This window comes from Aphis gossypii, chromosome 1 (assembly GCF_020184175.1).
Source record: "Aphis gossypii isolate Hap1 chromosome 1, ASM2018417v2, whole genome shotgun sequence".
Taxonomy (NCBI): domain Eukaryota; kingdom Metazoa; phylum Arthropoda; class Insecta; order Hemiptera; family Aphididae; genus Aphis; species Aphis gossypii.
In genome coordinates this window covers 28426572-28449724 of record NC_065530.1, presented here as the reverse complement: position 1 = coordinate 28449724, position 23153 = coordinate 28426572, and the positions used below count along the sequence as shown (strand labels likewise).

The 23153-nt window shown below is 27.1% G+C and overlaps 5 protein-coding genes across 7 annotated transcripts; 3 read left to right on the top strand and 2 right to left on the bottom strand.

Annotated features, from left to right (window-relative positions):
- Positions 1–135: 135 nt before the first annotated feature.
- Positions 136–3548, bottom strand: LOC114124579 (39S ribosomal protein L38, mitochondrial). The gene is made up of 8 exons (XM_027987870.2): positions 3353–3548; positions 3121–3257; positions 2896–3051; positions 1362–1567; positions 1186–1304; positions 950–1108; positions 486–710; positions 136–428 (listed from the first exon to the last, which is right to left on the bottom strand). Exons 2-8 carry the CDS (start codon positions 3254–3256, stop codon positions 227–229), a joined length of 1203 nt encoding a protein of 400 aa, XP_027843671.2. The 5' UTR covers position 3257; positions 3353–3548; the 3' UTR covers positions 136–226.
- A 359-nt stretch (positions 3549–3907) lies between these two features.
- LOC114124595 (uncharacterized) lies at positions 3908–8558 on the top strand. The gene is made up of 4 exons (XM_027987893.2): positions 3908–4208; positions 5489–6012; positions 7360–8038; positions 8107–8558. The coding sequence occupies exons 2-4, from the start codon at positions 5544–5546 to the stop codon at positions 8531–8533; spliced, it is 1575 nt and encodes a 524-aa protein (XP_027843694.2). The 5' UTR covers positions 3908–4208; positions 5489–5543; the 3' UTR covers positions 8534–8558.
- Positions 8559–10389: 1831 nt separating this feature from the next.
- On the top strand, positions 10390–15632 carry LOC114124581 (tetratricopeptide repeat protein 37). Of its 2 annotated transcripts, none has more exons than XM_050210624.1 (3): positions 10390–10598; positions 10679–10777; positions 11500–15632. In XM_050210624.1, exon 3 carries the CDS (start codon positions 11533–11535, stop codon positions 15445–15447), a length of 3915 nt encoding a protein of 1304 aa, XP_050066581.1. In that variant the 5' UTR covers positions 10390–10598; positions 10679–10777; positions 11500–11532; the 3' UTR covers positions 15448–15632. The 2 variants fall into 2 exon arrangements, with proteins under 2 accessions (XP_050066581.1, XP_027843674.2); XM_027987873.2 differs by having other exon boundaries at positions 10390–10614.
- Positions 15633–16089: 457 nt separating this feature from the next.
- LOC114124582 (uncharacterized) lies at positions 16090–19769 on the top strand. Its single transcript, XM_027987875.2, has 6 exons — positions 16090–16270; positions 16338–16603; positions 16832–17057; positions 18680–18924; positions 19091–19287; positions 19372–19769. Exons 2-6 carry the CDS (start codon positions 16463–16465, stop codon positions 19661–19663), a joined length of 1101 nt encoding a protein of 366 aa, XP_027843676.2. The 5' UTR covers positions 16090–16270; positions 16338–16462; the 3' UTR covers positions 19664–19769.
- A 968-nt stretch (positions 19770–20737) lies between these two features.
- On the bottom strand, positions 20738–22299 carry LOC114124584 (protein archease-like). Of its 2 annotated transcripts, XM_050210707.1 has the most exons (5): positions 22223–22299; positions 21879–22012; positions 21339–21363; positions 21028–21232; positions 20738–20940 (listed from the first exon to the last, which is right to left on the bottom strand). In XM_050210707.1, exons 2-5 carry the CDS (start codon positions 21928–21930, stop codon positions 20761–20763), a joined length of 462 nt encoding a protein of 153 aa, XP_050066664.1. In that variant the 5' UTR covers positions 21931–22012; positions 22223–22299; the 3' UTR covers positions 20738–20760. The 2 variants fall into 2 exon arrangements, with proteins under 2 accessions (XP_050066664.1, XP_027843678.1); XM_027987877.2 differs by having other exon boundaries at positions 21879–22287.
- Positions 22300–23153: the final 854 nt, after the last annotated feature.

Here is a 23153-nt window from a genome sequence, read left to right as displayed (position 1 = left end):
AAAAAATTATTCTTTATAAATTTATAATGTGTAGTTTTACTCCAAGATTATTCAAAGTGTATGCATTTGGTAATGACCATACTGATGTCTTTTTATTAAAACTAAAAGTAAATGGTTAAAATCTTAACAAAGATATAAAGTAATACAATTTAATAAAATTATTTTATTTTTTAATGAACAAATATGTAAATATTTAAACTAAGTAAATCATTAATTTATTGAAAATTTAGTAATCATTCACACGTCCCCATCTCAAACGTTCTTTTTTCATCTCTAATTTTAACCAAGACGGAGTAGTTTTCTTAAATGGCACTGCATTTGGATACTTAAGTGGTGGCTCAGGCTTTTGGAATGGATGTGTTTTTCTTAGTTTCCTTATTAAAAACTCTTTAGCTATTTGTTTTTCATCGCGATATTTATCCATGTATCTACAATTGAATTATTATAAAATATTTAAAACTAATAATAAATTATTATCAACTTACAAATTGAATGGTTCTTTAAGAGGGAACCATTTTTGTGGTTTAATATATGGAGATGGAAAATCATATTCATAAACTGGTTCTTGCATTGAAAGTTGATCATGATAAAACTTTGTCAATGAATTGTCCCAATCGGTTTGATAAAATGCTAATCCAGCCGGTGTTAAAATATCTTCATAAGAACGATAAAAATCAAAAGTACTAAATGTTCTTTTAGCCAAATCTACTCTAAAAATAAATTATTAAAAGTTTTTCTTTTATAATGTATATTAATATTTATCGTTTTACAAATTATTATATAATATAGATGGACTATGATTTATTTTACCATAGTCAAACAAATACAAAATATAATATACATTATATTAGGTGTTTTAATGAAGTTGCATGGCACTAAAGGTAAAGGTTCTTTTGCCCATCCATTTAATATTAATCTAACATGATAGGTTTATTATTTAAAAACTTACTTTTCGCTAACTGATTTTACTGAAGAAAAATCTATTTCTGTGGATTGTTTGTAAAGAACAAAAATCATTCTTTGGTACCCCGTACCTTTAGCTGGAAATGGTTGTAAATAATTAAACACGGTTTCGCCTTTATTAACATCTCCATCAGGTATATTTCCCCTAAACAAAATTATATTTAAAAATTATAAGAGTAACTGATGTTTTAAATTAAAATAGAATTTATGTAAAATGCATACACTAGCCAATGGATGTATTCAGAATTTTCTTTTTGTAAATGTCCATCTGGATTTGTAAGCATTAATGTCCATAGTGTATTTTCAGGGGCTTCAAAATGTATTTCTGGACAACTCAGAGCCTATTACAATTAAATAATTGTATCACATTAGAAAAAAATGCAAAATATAATAAATACCTCTACAGGTTTGATAATATTTCCTCGATAAACAGGCACTTTTTTCGAGTTGTAGTCATAATTAATATCCATTTGAATGTAAGGCGTAAAATAGGCATCTCCAAATAGATGTTCAAATATACCATAGTACTCTGCTACTTTTTTTATATGTAATGGAGCATTTGTTTTTGACCAATCATTAGATATTTCGTCCAATGATACTGGTACTAAACACAATAAATAATCATGTATGAATTTAATTATGCCATAAACATCAGGTTAGTTTAATATACTGTATTAATTTTTTAAATAATTTGAAAATTTTTAATTTGTGTGGCTTATTATAGATATGTTTTCAAAGAACGTAAACAATAAAAAATATCATAAAACCATTGAAGATAAAATTATTTAAGATTCTGGGTGAAGTATCAGCATATAACATATTGAAATTCCAATAAGCAGTGTATGTTTTAGTTATATTATGTAAGTTATCACTTTTAACTAAAAAAGCTTCAATTTGAAAAATAAGGATGGTTTCTAGAAATAAAGTGGGTTTATTTGATACTTTAGGAGAGTAAAATGAAAAAAAAGGCAAGTATTAAAATTTAAGGAAAAACTGGGATTTCTTGCACAGATTCAGTTTTGAGAAAATCAATTTGACTTTTTGGTGCAACTCAAAAAACATATAACTGTAGATAATTAAAAATTTATCAAATGTATATAATAAATAATTTACTATATTATTCTCTATAACTTTCAAAATTATTTGTTGGGTAGAAATAGTTGTTAATATCTTAATTAAAAAATATTGAAAATCTAGTTGTAATATTTTTTTACATCCAATTTTGAAAATTAAATGTTATTATGTTCTTTATAAGTATTTTAATTTGTAAATAAAAAATTCTACCAGCAATATATCATAATATGATACAATTTTAAAAGTATTTTAATTTTTTGAGGTATTAATAGATTATATAAACTAAATCAAATTAATATATACCTAACATACCAGTGGTTCTTAACCCTTTTTGGTTCAGCGCCCCTTTATCAAGCTAACTGATGACTTATGGCCCTTTCCAACAAAATTTCTCATACCTTTATGGACCAGTATTTTAAATTAAAATAAAAACTTTTAACATGTAGATAGTAAATAAATGTTTTTTTTTACTCTAATAATTAGAATCTAATTTAAACTTTTCTATACAAAAAAGAATATTTCATATAACTTTTTTATTTTATTATTCCATATTTGAAAATTCACAGCCCCTCTAATGACCCCTTTAAACCTACCTTAATATGCATTAGGACCATTAGGTACAAGTTTATAACAACTTGACAAATAAACTTTCATAAAAAAAAAATCTTAAAAGTATCATACCTAGTTCGAAAATAGTACATTATTTAATAAGTTATTTTTTTAAAATCAGCACATAAATATAATTTGATTAAAACAAAATTAAATAATAGTAGAATACCTATTCATAATAATATTTTTATAACTATAAAATTCTTTATATACCAGGAAATTTCACTAAATATCATTATATATACATACATTCATTGTTTCTGGCTAATTTTTCAAGTTCAGCATTGCATTTTAATTTTTTTATAAACTCTATTCTCTTTGCTGTTTCAGTTTTTTTGTCTCTCTGAGGTGTAGGTAATCCAATGTCAATTTTAAAGTGAATTTTTGGATCTTTAAAGTTCATTTCTAAATACATGATATTTTAATAATTATTAAATTATTGTGCGCAAATGTAGTACTAGTACAGTAACATACCTTCCATTCTTTCTTCTAATGTTTTTGCAATACCAGGAGGTTTCCCCAAATTTCTACGTTGACTTCTGTGCCGTACACTCATTGCAGTTAGTAATCGGTTTTGTTTTTTTAGCAAACATGTTGCCGAAAAAGACATTCTATAATTTAAATATATTTATTTATAACTTTAATAAATTTTTATTTTCTTATTTTTATTTATGTAAAGTTAAACATGATTCCCAGTTATACATACTTATAATTTTTGAAGTGAATACTAAATTATAATATTGTATATTGATTAAGTATCTAAGAGCAGTAAGAAGTAAGAGTCAAATTACTCAAACTATCAGTAATGAAGAATGGACATTTGATATTTGAATTTTGAATATTTGAAAAATGAAAAATTAAAATGAAAAAAAAAATGTGTGATGGAAATTAAATTTCTTATCATGAATGATTATCATTAAATCCTTTATGTATTTGGTGTCATTATCACGGTTTAAGATATACCTTAAACCACGGACTAAGGTATATTTTAGTCCGTGCCTTAAACCGTGGTCATAATCACAATTAGAACTGTAGTATTGTTACAGATATATAAAATAAATTTTTATTTTATTTATTTTATATATCTGTGAGAATTGTTCTGTTGCCTTCATACTGCACAAATTATTTTACAATATATAAATATAATATATAATATATATATATTGTTGGCTACACTGATTTGATCAATGTTTATTTTCCGTGTAAAACTACTCACGATTTGATAGTTTAAACTTTAAATGCTATATAAATACTTGAAACCTGGATACTCGATAAACGATAGTTGATGTTCTGAACGTTCTGATAGCAATTTGATTAATTTTAGTGTCTACTGTCTTCTACTTCATACTTTTTACAGTTAAATGTATGTTGATGTCTCAGAGTAGTTCACAGATTGAATAATTTTATTAATAATATGTTTGTGTATTAGTTATTATTCACTTATATAATATGATGCCAAATTTATAAATATAAATTTGTTGACTGATTCACATAGCTTACTGTTCAACATTATTCATCATATTTTATTTTAGATATTACCAAACTCGCCGATTTGTATAATAGTAAGTATTTATCTATCCATTCTATACCTATTTATTTAAGTATCAAAAGCTAATGTGCTGCCACATTTGTCAATTGAAAAATTCATGTTACTAAGTAGGTACCCACTACATTGTATTTCCTTAATTCGTTGATCTCAAAAACGACGACTGCCTAGGTAGTTAATAATATATCTATATAATTTAAACTAAAATCAATAGCGATAAGGACTTGATAAGCTATAGGTTTTTGTTTAGGAAAATGCTTTTGTGTCATAATTATATGTATAGGATCTTGTTAGGTATGTAAATATCTAGTTGAATGAGAAGGATGACCTCCCTTCCACCAATATTTGGCAGATTTTGTGAATTGAATCCCATTTTATTATTTTTAGATCAACTGAATCCTGCCTAAAAAATAAAAAATAAATTCCTCGAAAAAAAATGAAAATGATTAATTGAATTGTCTAAAATATTGAACAGTAAATAAATAATAATTAATGTAAATTATAATAATATTTAAATGATACAAGCTTAATAAAAGTCATGTTTACTAATTTTATTATTCTTGTACTTTGTTCTTTTAATATCACTTTTTTGATATTTTATTTTCACTTTTTACTGATGAGATTTCTTTGATTGTATCAATAAATATTTGGATGAAATACATGAAATGATCCACTGCTATTTGTTGTACAATTGTATGTTATAATTTATAGCTTACCAGTTTTTTATGATACAAATCAGTAAAATTCAGTGTAAATCGTTTTTTAGTTTAACTGATGCATTTTGTCTTATCTATCAATATATTCGTATAATAAACTAGAATGTAAACCTTGACATGTAAAGAAGCAACCAAGACTTATGTCATTTAAAAAATAAAAAGGAGGATGTAAAACCGTTAATTTATTTTAACTGGAATGTATTAATTAACATTTTTTTTTTAACTAAAATTTATTTATAATTATAATAATTATAATTAATTAAATATCCTATGTTTTTTTATTATATGTATCTACCACGTATATTAATTAATTAATTATTTTACCATTGAAAACATACCATATACGTTAGTTTGATATCTAAAATAAATCTAAGTATTTTGGAAAATTATTAGTTTTATTTCATTTTTCTTAAAAAATAATTAATTAATTTGACAAAAATTCCTTAATTTTTCAAAATAATTCATTGGCATTAATCAATAGATAATTTTATTACAAAAATATGTATTATTTAAACAAGTTAAATATTTAAATTGAAATGTTTAAAAATAACTTAACTAATTTTATTTTTTTTTATTTCAGCTGTTGTCTATGTACAATATTTATTTCAAATTATCCTTTATGTTACATTTGTGTTATGGGTTTCTTCAATTCATTACGAAATATAAAAAGATGGTTCACTGACAAAGCTGGATTTTCTGGACCTAGAGGACCAACAAAACGTAAACATGAAGAATGTGAATCTTTGAATAATAAAAGAGTGCGCATGGATGACAGTCTTGTAGAAATTGTTGAAATCAGCGATGAATCTTTATCTGAAACCGAAGAGGTGGAAATTACTGAACCTGAGCTTTCCACCGTACCACTCAGAGCCAGTCCACCTGTTATGCTTATTGAGAGCAGGCAGCATCCAAGAAGAACTATATCACCAGTTAGAACAAGAAATTTAAGTGAAAGTAATGAGGAAGATTGCAAAATTAAAATTATATCAGCTTATAGCTTACCAAATCCACAACTTATTACTAACCGAAGTACAGAAATGGTTAGAAGTGCTAGTTCTAAGGCTATACTAGAAGATAAATCTTCAATTACAGCTTCAATGAATGGTAAATAAATTATTTTATGAGTATTTTATATTCTATTAATAACTAACTGACCCCGTGCTGTTCATTGCCCATTAAAAATGCCAATTCTATAATATCATTCGAATTTTGATTAATTTGTTATTTAATATTTGGTTTAACGGTATTCAAAACTTGGATATTTTCATTGACCATTTTTATTCTCAAAAATCTTGTGTAAGCACCATTTTAAAATGCTTTCTTATTGCACACTAAATTTGTGGTATGATTGTACGAATGTACCATGTAATTTGCAAGCCTCGATCTACGTTCAGGCTCTACGTTTATTAGTCAGTGAGTTAGTCAGGTAATAATTTTATAGTCATTCCACTTTAAAAAAATTATATTTTTAAATATTTTTTATCCTTATAATTTTTTAAGTTTTTTACTTTTTTGAATGACAACATAGATTTTTAATTTCATATTCCAAAGCAGAATAATTTTTTGAGTATTTTGATACATAAAAATCGAATTTAGGGTGAGTAGTTTATGAGTTATACTTATTCAAAGTTTAGACAAGCGGAGTAGTGGACAAACATTTTGTGGGGTAACCCCGTACCACTCCACTCCGCGCAGCTAAACTTTAAATACGTATAACTCATAAATTACTCACCCTAAATTCGATATATATGTATCGAATTACTCAGAAAATTATTCTGTTTTGGAATATGAAATTAAAAATCTATGTTGTCATTCAAAAATGTAAAAAACTTAAAAAATTATAAGGATAAAAAATATTTAAAAATATAATTTTTTTATAAAAATGTTGTTTTTTTAACAATTTGAAACTATGTAAAAAAATATTTTCAAAAAAATGAATACTTTTGGAAATAATGAGTGTTGTTTGATAAAAAAATCACCCTGTATAATGTATATAGAGTATAGAGATTAAGCTGAAGAAATTGTTTGTTTGAACGCGCTAATCTCAAGAACTACTGGTTTGAATTAAAAAATTGTTTTTGTGTTGGATAGCCCATTTGTCGAGGAAGGCTTTAAGCTATATAAAATTACGCTGCTAATAGGTGCGAATCGTCAGTGAAAAATGTGACAAAAATGAGGAAAATATATAATAATAATAATAAATTGTTACCATAGACCATGGTTACTGTAAATAAAATAGTAATAATAATAATAGTAATCAGGTATTATTTTAATTTTCCGTGCAACGTTCTTAACTTTTTCTTACATTAAAACCTTGTCCTAATAATTACGAATAAAGCCAAAAAAAGAATTAGCGAAATCGGTCCAGCCGATTTGCATGTGATGCTGTGATTAAGGGAATTAGTGATTCATTTTTATATACATGTAGATTAATATAATTTTAATTTATAGGAATGGAAAAATTAAGTTCAAGTATGGAAGGTGGATTTTCCGCATTAAAAATTAATGATACATCAACTAATTCTAACATAGATAAGTCATTTGCAATGATTTTAAAACATTATGTTACGCCAAAACCAGAAATCAACACTTCAATTTCTAGTACTAGATCGCCAATAACTATTCATAAAGAAAATGTTTTAAATCAATCAAAAATATCTCAGACATCTGGTAAAGAAAATTTGGACATTCCAGAATTAAGTCTTCACAAGAATAGAATAATCAAGCATGAATTATTTTATGAACGTATACTAAGAAAATTCAAAGAGAAACAAGCAGCTGCAATTTTAAATTCTACTTCAAAAACTCAGCAAAAATCACCCGAAGATATTTTCCAAGAAAAACTAGAGATTATGAAAAAAGAATTATGTAAAATAGAACCTCAAAAGATAAATGCTATTTTTCCTGGTTATTCTAAAGAGATATGTGAATCAATTGCACTTAAAATGTCAGGACCATTAAATGAGTATGTTGTAAACGGGAAAAATATTAAAAGAATGGATTTAAAAACTATTTATTCACCTACTGCTTGGTTAAATGATGAAGTTATAAATCATTATTTAAGTATGATAGTTGATCGTGATCCAATTAATATACACTCATTTGATACATTTTTTTATACTAAATTATCGTAAGTTATAAAATTTATAATTTAATTCATTTTTAACTTGTTTTTACTTTAATATTAATTTTTTACAGAGAACAAGGATATCAATCTGTTCGTCGGTGGTCAAGAAAAAAAGATATATTTGCATGTAAAAAAATGTTCAGTCCTATTCATTTGGGTAACCATTGGTGTCTTGTATGTGTGAACTTCATTGAAAAAACCGTAAAATATTATGATAGTTTAGGAGGTGGAAATTCTCGTTGTTTAAATATTATTTTTGACTACCTAAAACAAGAGCATGAGAACAAGAAGAATGAACAACTTGACTGTAGCGGATGGAAAATAATGAATGCTGAAGATTGTCCTAAACAAGAAAACGGTTATGATTGTGGAGTATTTACCTGTGTCAATGCAGAGTATCTATCTCGTGATGCAAAATTAGATTTTGTACAAGATGATATGCCTAAGTTAAGGAAAAGGATATGTTATGAGATCTTAAACAATCGTTTGTGTTATTAAACTTAATCATCTGTTTCCTATAACATTGAGTTAATTTTATTCTTATTTTTCAAGTTAGTACCTATTCAATTTATTGGTGAATATAAAATTGACAGGAGGAAAAACATTCCTAAACCACCTAATTAATTGCTTTTCTAAGTATATGAATTCTACTGTTAATATTATACAGAATATCTTATTTATTTCATATCTTTAATAAAAAATATTGGCTTAAATATGATAAAATAATATTTGTTGTAAATCCTATTGGTACATTTGTACATATATTTAAATATTTAAAAATTATTACCTTTAAATTGAATCCACTTCCTCATATGTAAGACAATTATGTTGAAATGTAACTGAATAAAATTAGAATTACCACAAACGAATCTTTAAAAATCAAAGTTATGATTATTGTTTTAGGCATAAAATTAATTAAAAGGCTGAGTAATTCAATAAATAGTCTTAATTTTGTGTTTAAGTATTAAATGTACATATGTACATTACGTATGGTACATAGGTAATTAAATTTAAGATCTTATTTTAATTTCAGTATATTAACATTAAGTTCTAGCTAAGTAAAATTATTCATTATTTTCGAATGTGAAAACAAATTACAATTGTTTCAATACATCTGTTCTATTCAAAAGTGTTTGAATTTTCATTAAATTAATAAATTATAAAGAATTTTATCATCTGTTAAAATTTGAAATAATATTTTTAAGTAAGTTCCAAAGTATAATTGTAAAATAGTATAGGATTAAAAGAATTAATTTTTAAGAAGTAAATTATGTAAATATAATCACTTGCTATGTATAATTTTTCTTTTTTAATATATTGTTGACTAAATTGGTATTATGTTGATTAAATTTATTCTTAGAACAATTAAATTATTAAAGGGTATTATTATATTATGTATTGTACCTTTTTCAACGTTGTATTATATAAGTTTTCAGAAAAATACTTGTTAAAATTGTTTTCACAATTGTCAATAAAGTCCATTGATAATTTTATTTTGGTCAATAAACTTGATTCCTCCTATTATAGATACTAATTGGAACGATAACGTATTTATTTAACAATAATGAGTTTGTAATATGAAATTTGAATATAATATTTTTAGGTAAAAATTTAATAGATAAATATAGAATAAGTATTGATAACGTTCATCGAAGGGATATGAATGCTCATGGTCATAAATCAAAATCAGTCGTTCACGTCGTATAAATTTAACCTATTCTTGGCGAAATATGAAACCTTGATGGGGGATGTGATCACAAATTTAATTTTTGTTAACATTTACCATTATAGAACATTAGTGTTCTATTTCTATGCATGGACCATAGACAGGAGGGCCCGGAGCACGATTTAAGATATATCTTAGCTTAGTCCATTTACAAATTCGCTAGATCAAACCGGTGTGAAAAATATTGCATCGGGATGTTGGGATCATGTAACTTACATAGTTGATTGGATCTAGTGTAAGATAATTTAAAATTTAAAATCGGTTAATTTAGCGAATGTTTACCAAGACACGGCTTTCTTATCTTAAGCCGTGGTCCGTGATTAAGGAGAAGCACAGACTTCTACATAAAAATCAGTGTGGAGAATAAAAATTATTTTTTTATGAATTAAAATATCACCATTCACCATGGGGCATGGAGTAGGTATTACTAGAATATAAATTGAAAATTCTGTGTTTCTGTGGTATTACCATGGAGTACTCACTCACTACTATATACTTACGATGCATTCACCAATCATTCTGATCAAAGAAAACAGATAATTTTATGCAAGGTGGATATATTGGATATATATCCACCTTGGTTTTATGATAAAAAATGATAAGTTTGTAATATTAATTTTTATCACGGATTCTGATAGAACGAAGTGTGGAACTGTGAGTTTACTTTTAATAATAATTTATTGATTGACGAGTTATTTAATTGTGAAATATGTGATTGATTTACAATTTAATATTTATATTCTGGTTATTTTTATTTGAAATAGACGGAAGTCAATATGGAAATTAGTAACATTGATGTGAAATGTGATTTAAAATTCTGCTAGTTCAATCAATTGGGTGGGTACTGATACTGGTGAATACATATTTTGTAATAATCAAGGATTATTTCACTGTTAATACAATTTAAAATTTTGCAGGTTTTTTACATATGAATTTGGTGATCAGTGAAATAACCTAGTAAACATTGTATTAATTTACCATCACTTCCCATTGTTCTGCTTGTTTGACTAAATTTAGTGAGTTAACATTTATAATTATATATTATTTTATCTATCTTATTTATTTATACTAAAATATAAATAAGAATAGGAGCACATTACATTTTACGATCTTTAAGTTGATGATCATTTTTAAAAGTTAAAGTGATCACTTACAATTAACAAGTTATACAGTTTAAAATAAATTGATCGCTATAACTCAAATGTTTGATTAAATCAGGGCTGGTTACTATTCCTTATTAAGAAAAAAAAAATCATATTTAATTATATTACTTTAGGTATAAAGTAGGTAGGTATTGAAAATTAATAATCTAGTTTTTAATATAATTCTAACTATTACATCTTTGTCATGCAACAAACCAAAATTACTTTTTTTAGATCAAACCACTCTTAAAAGATATAACTTTATTATCATTAAATTTAAAATATGAATATTATGTTTGTTATTTTTTCTACTATATATGTTTAAAATATGTAAAATTAATATAACCGAAACAAACTGAATACAGATATTATTCACATTTTTAAATGTATAAAATATAAATTAAATCTACTTTATCAGGTTGATTAAGTTTAAAATTTTCTTAAAATGGTTCTGTAAAAAGTAAATTTGCCATGTTTGTAATATTTATAAATGCATTGATTTTATAATATACTGTTGATTATAAGATCAATAACAGATATAGTTAATCTTTTTAAGGCTTCTATTCTTTTTTGACTTGTGCTGTATGTGTTTTTAGATAATACAAAATTTAAACATATCTATTAACAAGATGGATAAGACCAACATTAAACAACAATTGAAACTTGCAAAAGAAGAATTTATGAGGAAAAACTTTTCTGATGCAGCGAAATTATGTAAAACTATTTTAAAAACCGATCCAAAAAATATTTCTGGTTTGATTCTTTATGGTGCCAGTCTCCTAGAAATGCCATCTAAAAAAGATGAATCTATTCAACAATTTCAAAAAGTCATTGACATATCTCCTAACAATTTATTTGCCTGGCAAGGGATTGAGCAGTACTATGAAAAATGTGATAAGCTTACTGTTTCTCAACAGTTATTCTATACATATGCTAATTTATTGAATTTAGAAACTGATGAGACCAAGTGTAATACACGTGCTAAAAAATGTATTGAACTTTGGAAGAATTATAAAACAAAGCTAGATTTAGGAATTTTCATATCAACTGTTTTACCAAAAATTGAAAAAGTTGAAATAACACCACAATACTTGGCCTTATGTAGAGTTTTAGTTGAGTTTCCATTCACAGAAGAAACTTCTCCTTTAGATGAACATTTAGAAAACATTTATCTAGCATTATGTGAAGATGATAGTTATGATCAAAGATTTGAAATTTACTGCAAACTTATTCCTGTATTAAAGTCCAAAGGGAAAAGGCAACAACTTGTAGACACATGTGAAAAAATGTTATCTATGTATAATAACAATGCTATTGCAATAAATTTTTACTGTGAATCATTCATCAGCAATTATATTAAGACCATAACTGAACCTGAAGATAATATCTTAAAATTAATTGAAAAAATGAGTTCATTAATTATAGAAAGATGTGAAATTTTACTACTGGCACAACCAACAAATCCAAATTCATTAATAGCTAAAAGTATTGCTTTGAGAAGATTAAACGAATTTGAAGAGAGTCGTAAACTATTACGTAAAGTTCTTCAAGTGACTAGTCGTTCATGGCAATCGTGGTTTTTATTAACAGAAATCCAAATTAATATTCATTGTTATGATGATGTAATACGATGTGTTCAACAAGCAAAAAAAATTTTAAAACCTACATTTTCCTGTTATCAGACTATGCTTATGTGGGAAATTGAAGCTTATTGTTGTTCTCGGCAGTGCTGTTCTTTACAAGGACGTCAGTTAGCTATTGATATGTTTAATGATAATTTAAATAATAAACTTATTGAATACATTATTATAGCTAGTTGTAATTTAAATGATCAAAAGACGGCAAAAAACTATTTAAACACATTACAGAATAAATGTGATAGAAATGATCGCTTTATCTTTTTAGAATCGTTATATTTTACTGAATTCGGTCAACTAGATGATGCTTTACACTCTTTAAAAAGTATTGATAACTTATCAGCAGACACAGATGCATTACTTCTATTTGGTAATGTATTGTGGAAACAAGGACACATTTCTGAGGCTGGAAAGTTGTACTTAGAAGCTTCTCGGATTTCTCCCTATAGATGTGACTTAATTACAAAGTTAGGACATTATTACAGAGAAATAAAGCATTTACCTATTGCCATGACTTGCTATGAAAAATCTGTGGTCCTAAATCCTGATGATGAAGAAAATGGACTTGCCTTATCAAATATATACCTTACTTTATCGAAATTAAAAGAACAAGAGGCGTTGTTGGAGTATTTGAAAACATCGAAAAATGTCAAGTGGGCTTCTTTAAGATTAGGTGTTCACTATTTGAAATTAAACAAATATGAAGAAGCTGTTGACAATTTTCAAATTGCTACTAAACATGATCCAAATAATGCAAACTGTTATGAATGTCTAGGCGATGCTCTTTTAGGACGAGAATCACTCATTGGTGCAAAACTTACATACTCTAAATGTATAGAAATTGATCCATCTCTTTTATATCCAAAATTACAAATAGCTAAAATTGAATATCGTATTGGTCAAGTTGATTCTAGTATTCAATTATTTTACAAAATTGTAAGCTCTTATTCTAATGATTTTATTGCATTATTCAGCACAGCAAAAATGTTTATAGAACATGCCAAGTCAATTTTTATTTGTCAAGTACATGCAAGCTATGATTTATGTAAAAATGCGTGTGAATATTTGTATAAAGCATTACTGATTGATAACCGTTATGTGCTACTTTGGAAATTGTTTGGAGATTTATGTTTGTTTATGACAACGATGCCTGAAGAATTATCTGTTATATATTTACCATCTAACATATTTAATTTGACTCAAAAAGATTATGAAGTGAAAGGCTTACAACTGTATACTTATTCTAGGAGGTGTTATTCACAAGCACTAAATATAACATCTAAAAAATTGCCTTTAAATCCTGCACAAAAATATGTCTGGTACGATTTAGCCAAATGTTATTTGAAAAATGCACTGAACACAGATATTGATAAAAACGAACGATTAGAATTTAAATCCAAAGCAGAAGTGGCTATTAAAAAATGTTTATCATTAGATCCAAAAAACAAAGATTTTTGGAACACTATGGGAATCATTGAAGCTATTGACGAGATCAAAAATGAACATCTGAGTTATAACTGTTTTGTTAAATCTCTGGAAATTGAAATAAATGCAATAGCTTATAATAACTTGGCTATCAATTGTATGATTCACAATGATGTAAATCTTGCTCAGGAAGCTTTTACTTTGAGTCAACATATTGATCCAACCCTTATAAATAGTTGGGTTGGGCAAGGAATACTGACTAGATTTGAAAATCCTGTAAAATCATATGATTTGTTTTATCATTCAACCACATTAGGATATCATGAAGAGAGCGTTTGTTATTATACTGAAGCTAACATAAAACATATTGAAGCTGATGCAGAAGTATTAACTCCAACTCATCAAATCCAACATAATATTGATTTACTTATTTGGCTTACATCTAAAAATCCTAAAAATAGTTGGGCACAAAACGCATTATCAATATTGTACAGATACTCTGGTATGTATAAAAATGCTATAAAGACTGCTAAATATGCTGAAAAATATTGTTCACCTGAAACACAAATATGCATGAAAAGAAACATGGCTTTTAGTCTTCTTAAAGGAAAATGTTATCAAGAAGCCATAGTAAAATATCAGCAAATGAACTCAATGAATTTATATGATAAATTTGGAATGGCATTAGCACTTTATAAGACTGATCAGTACCAAGAAGCATATGATACTTATGAATCGTTGACTGAAAATAAATCTGATATGAATATTGTGTCAACTGCTTTTCTTGCTATGGCTGCAATAGCATTTAGTAATCATGAAGACTATGATAAAGCCACAACATTTTTCTTGAAGAGTATACAAAGTAATACAGCTAACATACAGGCATTATTGGCAACATTTGCACTGGGAATTATAACACGTAAAAGTAGTCTATCTAGAACTATCTTGCAAGAATTGATATCACATAAGAGTGACCCTATGTTCTTAAAAGATATTATTCGATTTGAAACATATTTCTACTACTTAAACCGTCAACCTAATATATCTTTGAAATTGATCAGCCGTTATGTTCATATTTATCCTGATAATGCTCATCTATGGGTGAACTTGGGTTTCATATTATTGAATTACTATATAGCCAATGAGTCCAAGCGCAAAAGAGGACTAGGTTCGCATATTTTTACATGTGCTACAGTTATCAGTCACAAAACTTGGGAACTCAAAAATGCATTAGTTCTGACTACCATTTGCAACTTGTTTGAAGGAGAATTGAAAATGTGCCTTCGAAACGTTTTAAAAGGAATTCATTTATACCCTACATCATCTGAACTTTGGACAGTTTTGTTGAATACCATTTACTGCCGGGGTAATATTGAAGATGCTGAGTTTATAAAAAGTCATATCAATTTTGTTGTTAACAATTTAAATCCTAATGAAATTTTGAAATGTAATCTTTTAAAACTAGAAACTCATATTCCATAACGTTGAATCATAATATGTAAATTTGGTTTATTAATTATTCATACTTAACTATAATTACAATGTTTAATTTTTTGTAATGTAATACTATATTTTTTTTTATGTACTCAATTTACAGTTTGACAAAAATAAATAAAAAATGTAAGGATAAGTAGGTATACCTAATATCCTAATTATTATTGATTAAATCGAGTTTAATTTTTTTTCTTAAATATTAAAAACATTTTGATGTTTTTATATTTAATATCTATCCTGACTGTCCTAAAATTGGGTTTTGGAATATAAAAATGTTGGCTTGAAAATAATTATAGTGCTCAATGTTCAATCATTAGATAGATAAATCAAACTTGCAAGTTCTTACAAATTTGTTCAGTTAATTTGAATTATTTATCAAATAGCAAACAAAAGTAATTTAAAATTTTCATTTTCTTCTGTATGTGATAGATATCTGTACCTACTATAGATGTACTTCATTTTATAACCAGCTAAAAGAACTGGGAAAATCATTTTATTTCTATGAATTTAAGTTAGATAATTTTAACATTCTCTTTAAAGCTAGTTACAACATTTTTTGATAAATTGACTTAATTTTAGAATATAAAATATAAATTTAATACAACAATAGGATTATAACTTTATAACAATTAAAATTTTTTTGTTTCATTTGTTGCGTTATTAAATATAATTCATAATGAATAGTTACACTATATTAAACGTAATGCCAAAGTATAACAACATAAATATGTTTATAAAAGTTAATTATTAAACAATACCTAATAACGTTGTATTACTGTATGATGTCACTATATTACAATTGGCTGTATAGGTACATAAGTTCCTACTTAACGTTATAATTATAATTTTAAAATGTGTATGTTTTCATCTTGTTTCAGACAATACTATCTTTATATATGTTAGATTACTGATAATACTTGTATAGTATGCCTAACATATAATTCAGAGTGTTCATAAGTCTTCACTTCAAACTGAAGTAAGTTCGTTAAAATTTAGTCTATTTATGGAAACCTGGGGTAATTGGACATTTAATAATGAAAACGAAGATTTGTTGGCTGGAGTGTTAAACAAGTTCGCCTCGAATCAATGCAGCTTAGATACGCCGAAAAAAGTTCTTTTGTCATCCTTGGCCACTTTATCGGAAGTATGTACTCACTACTTACCTTTGTGACAACTCACTAATCACAATAATGAATTATTAATATGTATTTAGTTATAAATAAATAAATAATAGGTATATTATACATAGTGGTTAGTGATTACCATGAATGATGAAGCGCTTTTTAATTTTAAGATTTAAATTAATAAAATTTACTTATTTTGAACTTTTCCGTGTACTTACATTATATTATAAACGTATATATATTTATAGACTGTACGAGTTGAAATCTCCAGTTCGAGCAGTGACGATAGCGATATTGACGAAGACTTTAACGCTGTTCAAATTTGTTTTCCGAAATCCTCCGCAGATATATCAAATGATGAACCTAAATCTACAGCCGAAGTTGTCAAGGACTTGCAATTACAGTCAGCCTGTATCGGTATCGCCTTGAGAAATTTTGATGACGAATCGTCCTTCCTGTCGAGTCAACCTCAGGGTAAGTTTATACGATTTTCAATGATAAAAAAATTAATATAAGTAAATATGTTTATATTGTTTATAATGATTAGGTATTATTTATTTATTTATGTCAATTGTCAATTCGCTTTCAAATAAATACGTTAAACCCACCTCTAATACCTATTGGTTTTACCAGAAGTTAAAAGTTATTTATGACTTTGTGAGATGTTTAGAATTTAGAATTTAGTATTATAACTGGCCGACACAGAACTTTTCAGATGTGATTTATAAGAGTTGGAGCGAACAACTTCACACCAGTCTGTTAGGATTTGGTCATTTGAATTTAGATAAATATTTTCAATTTAAAAATATTTAGTAATTTATTTTTTATTTTAAGTCGAAATATACAATCTATATCAGATGACATAATAAGTATAGGTATATGATAAGAGACAATAGCATGAGTAGGTATACACAACAAAAAAAAAATGAGTAAAGAAGCCACCCAATGATGATACTTTAAAGTTGATTTTTAAAAAAATTTAGGATTAAAATTTAGGTATTTAAACTAATTTTTTTTTTTAGATTAAAATTTGTAAAAAGTCTCTATACCATTTACGTTTTAAGTGTCTAGGAGGGCTGCCAGGGATTGTGAGGGAGAAGAGGTTTTTGATTAAAGGATTTGAGTGGTAGGAAAGACAGTTGTGGAATCTTTTGTAAAAATGTTTGGCTTCTTCGTGTATTGTTTTTAATTTGAGGTTTATATGGAGAGTATGATTAGATATGTATGGGAGAGCATTTATTAATTTACTTAGCGCAATGTTTTGGAAGGATTGAATTTTATTTAAGTTAGTCTTATTTGCACTTCCCCATACCTGTATGCCGTATACGTCCAGATAGGTTTCAGTAATGTTTTGTAGATGAGGAGTTTGATATTAAGGGAGGTGTGTTTATTAAAGATTAGAGGTTTGAGGATAGGTATGAAAGCGGTTGTTCAGCGATAGTCTTTTTTCTCTAATATGGTGGGCGCACGTTAATCTTTTATCTAGTGTAAGACCAAGGTACTTAACTGTATTAGAGAGGATGGGATTGGAGTACCGTATAGAGTTACCTCAAGGGAGGAAGCTGGTCTAAGCGTGAAGGTGGTGTGGATAAACTTGTTATGATTTAATTTAAATCTCAGGAATATTTTTTTTTTAAATAAAACTCTTAAAAACATTTTTACGACTTTTCTATTTATTTTACTGCAATTACTGCACTGTTGCTACATGGCCCCAAGCCCGTAGCTACGTCGTTGCCCTCCTTAAAAATATTAGAAAGACATTGTTTTTATTTATAAGCCCCCCCCCCAAAAAAAAAAAGTTAACTTTGTTCCACCTGAAAATTTGATCTGGTTACGGGCCTGTTCCCTGCATGGCCCACTAGTCGCTACTACACTATTGATTCTGATTGTATTTTTGTAATTGTATACTATACTATATACTTATTAGGTTTTTGATTATTAATATTATATTATTTATTATGTCATACTTGAATTTCTATTAAAATTATTGGGTGTTTATTGTGATTTATGTATTTTATTGTATTTAAATTGTATTTCAAATAATTTATACCAGATTGAATTTTTTTTTTATTCATATTATGTTTTTGTATATCTAGTGGAAGATTTGCATAAAAACGCAATCAAACAAATCATAGACATGTTAAACACTGGAGACTACGACGCCGGAGAATTGTTTTTGGTGTTGCAAACAGAGTTAAGAAACCGAAATGATGTATCAGAGGTAATAGGAGACGTGTGGCCGGAAATTGTCACGGACAGGGCTCGTCACGGTTTTTGCGAAGCACTTCTCAAAACTGACGTAAGGCCGCAAATCATTTGTGAACAGATATATTTACCCTGGGTATGTATCTAATAAAATAAAACTGTTGCCTTTATATCTGTATATTATATTAAGTGTGCACATTGTTACATTATATATTTGTAGAGAGTTGTAAAATAACAAAAATAACTGCAGTGTTTGAGTGTCGTAGCAATCGCAAGCTTAGTGAAATTATTTTTTCTTTCAGTTCGAAACACGTGAGTCGAATTTAACTGGGTTCGTTGACAGTTTGTCTAAACTGATCATTCACTTCCCAGAATATGCTTGCAAGTTCTTGCTCGTAAAATTGTTGATGGACAGAGAATCGGTTCTAGTTAAACACTTGAATTGGTTGGTAATTATCATGCAGTTTCTCGATCAACAACATTGGTGTAGTCTTTTAAAGTAAATCGCTTAATTACCTACTTATACTTATTAGTTTAATTATTATTAGTGTTATATGATTTATACTGTTATTGATTCGTGCAGTGAATACACAAATCACTGCGATGGTCTGGACCAGTATCAAATACCAGTTTTGTTGCACTTGGTGAATAATTGCCAAAAAATACTAAACAACAGAGACGCCGAACGTTTGATTGGATTATGCAGAAACGCAGCCTATAAACATTCCACAAACAGAGACTTTGGGTTGTTGTTAGTGTCCGTGATCAGAGCTATAGACTTGGATAAATTCCTACCGGAAATGACGACTATAAGCGAACAACTCAAAGGTGTATCGAAATTTTTGATCATGAAAGCTTTAAAGGATACAAAATAAATCATTACAATATCAATATCTACATATTGTATAATTTATTGTTAAATTAAATTGTTTTTATTATGTTAATATTTTATTATAATATACTTGTAATTAATTGTTTTTACGATCATATTATATTATATTCATATCCAGAGGTAGTTTATAGGTACCTCTGCGGCTCTGCGTATGCATACAGCTTAATTACAGAATTATAAGTTTAGTATACCGAAGAAAATGGTGTTTATAGCTAATAAACCTTTTTTTTTCTTTGTGGATCGCTATATCTTTGCAACTTTTAGTCTGACGCTTTCACGATGACACAACAAATCAGTGACGTATTTAGGATTTTTTCACGAAGATGGTCCAGCTAATTGTCCAAACACATCTAAGTGAGAATTTAGCCCCTCCTACTTTCCTCAACATTACACTGAAATAAAAATCAAATTTATTACCTACAATTAATTAACATGAAACCATTTTGATTTTAATAATAATAATTTTTTTTTTTTTGTAAATCAAATAAAACAAAATGTATAATATAAAATTTAATTTCTTAGGACTTTATGCCAATTAGGAAAGTAATTAAAGAATGAGGAGAATCTTATAAGAATCTATTATACAGAGCAATTCTTTTATCAAACAACCAAGGCCGCCCGTAGATATTTTTCTCGAGGGAGAGGTAGCAATAAAACTATACCTATACTGGCTGTACCTACCATAAATAAAATATACCTTAAGTTTAAACAAATTATTATTATTATTTAACTGTGCAGGGAGGAGTCAGGGTACCCCCTGTGGGCGCCCTTGCAAACAATACTTATAAAAGTTTTTGAAAACATTTTTCTTACATGATTTTAAGTTAAAGAAAACGCTTATTTAAAAAAAATTGAATTTTTTAACTTACAAGAAAAAACTGCAAATCTAATATTACAATCTTGCAATTCAATTTAATTAGCAAAATTTCCAACAAAGTGCTTAAATTTAAAAAAGAATGTTATCTAGGTTGGACAGCGATGAGAAGATAGCCCGGGTTATGGTCCATTTGATAATGATTTGTATGAAAACATCAAAAAGCGCAATAATAGTACAAGATTAAACAAAAATTTAAGTATTTATTAAATATCCAAAATTACAAACACTTCACATTTTCCTTCATTTTCATGTATCTGCATATTTGAAAACGTTATAGCTTTGACTTCTGTACCTTGAGGATGTTTTCCAAGTTGAAACTCTTCTCCAAAGCCTTTAGCTTTAATTTTAAATGCTGTTTTGTCAAATTCTTCTATTTGTACTTTCTGAATAAAATTATACATTAATCATTATATTTAACACAGTAATTGAATATTTTAAGATCTTAAAAATAACTAAGCTAAATAGCTTACTCTAGCAATATAATTAGGTTCAGCACTAAAAATGAACAACAGTTCATCAAGGAAATTATATAAAAGAGTCATCATGTCATGACCCTCAGCTTCTATATCATATGACTCTTTCATTTCAATATAATCCACCTCTGTCATGTAATGAAACATAGCATTGGCACATTGTTCAAATGCTTCAGATAAAGTACTTCCCCATGCATGTATTCTACAATAATAAAAATGTATTAATAATCTTACATTTTCGTTATTATTTGTTACTTGTAAATATTATACATATAGTGAGTCTTAAAGTTCCTTAATATAATACTTACTGAATATCTGCTGTATGGTCCAAATCTGAAATAAATAAGTAAATTTGATAAAATTTAATTATATTGTAGTTTAAAACAAATATTATTACTATAATAATTGAATGTCTAACAAAATAATTTAAGGTACCTACTATCATGCATTATAAATACCTAAATAATAAGTAATAATCCACCATTAAAATTAATCTCCCAACTTTCCCACTTATAATGTTTTATATTATTATTGCATATCACTACAGTTAGTTATGCATGTATCTAAATATATCAACATTTATTGAAATCTTTAAAGGAGTTACCCGTGTCTTATAAATTTACAGCATATCTAATTTGCATTCAGTAGAATACATTTTGTATTGTTAGTTGATAATAGGAAAGTTTAATGTAATATTAAAATTAATAGTCACATATTATATTCTGCTAAACACCAATTTTATGTTCTACTTAAGCATTGATTAAAAATAAATTTAATACACAACTAACTAACATTTGTGATCATACTATAACTAGGTATATTACAAAAACATTTTTGATGGTCCTCACATTCATATTTGCATTCCGGTAAATTCCAGTCTTCTTCTTTAATGTCACCCATATCAAAATGTGAATTTAATGTTATATAATTTTCAATAATGTAAAAACAAACTAAATATTTTATATATTATTTGATCATGTAGCTGAAATAATAATTGAAGTATAGAATATAATAACAAAATACCAACAATTTACAATAATAACATTAAACAGTTAATTGTAATTTGTTCACTATTGTAGTATTGTATTGGTATTATAACTGAGTAGCTGACACCTGACAACTATCAACAAGTAACAACTGTAACTTATAACTGTCTAGTACCAAGTAGCGTAGTTAATAGTTCAAAACTTACAGTAGAAATAGCAGAATTATTTACATCTCAATATTATTAAGTTAGAAGTTAAGACATTTCTTTATCAATACCAGACGATATCATCATTCTGTTATCACATTAAAAAAAACCACTTGATATAAACCACGATAATTACCACGGACTAAGATAGAATGGACTGGTAACGGTAGGGACGGCGAGGTGGTGGGGTCTGATCCCCAAATGTTTCTGCCCCGCTACACTGCACATCTATCACAAGTACACTATGTTCAACGCTATCTAGTGATAATAATATACGATAGAAAATTAAATAGTGGTTCCATATAGGTTATTATAATATACTATAATATTTCTCCATAGATGGCGCTGAATGTAGTGTACTCTGGTACCTTGTCTAGAGAAACATTTGTGTCACACTGATAAGACATTCGATATCAGTCCATTCTATCTTAGTCCGTGATAATTACCTATGACAACAATGTATGTAGCTTAGATCTAAGGTATGTAGTCACGAGAGCAGCTATATAAAAACCCATCAGAAACAGTCATCAAATTATTTACATAACATTAGAATATAGTAAAAAATATATGATTTAAAATATAAAAACCTGTTCTACTATTTATAAAGACAAAGAGCATATAGAATAGATGCTTATTTATTTTGTTATGATGAAAAAAAAAGATTGTCAAAATATATTATTAAAAATAGTTTATTTAAATCATGAGTATTGAGTAAGATATCGACCAAATAATCAACAATTGTCCAGATTTGCAGTCAGGTAGTTTACCTGTAAACTCGCCTCTCAATAGTTTAAAAAAGGCCGTACACCGTAAATTTGTCAAAATTTTAATATTGGGATAAATCAAGCATGGATATAAGTATTTTATAAAAGCGACAACATCACAACGTCACGTTGGCTACACCTATGTCTGCCGTTTCGTTCTCCCTCCG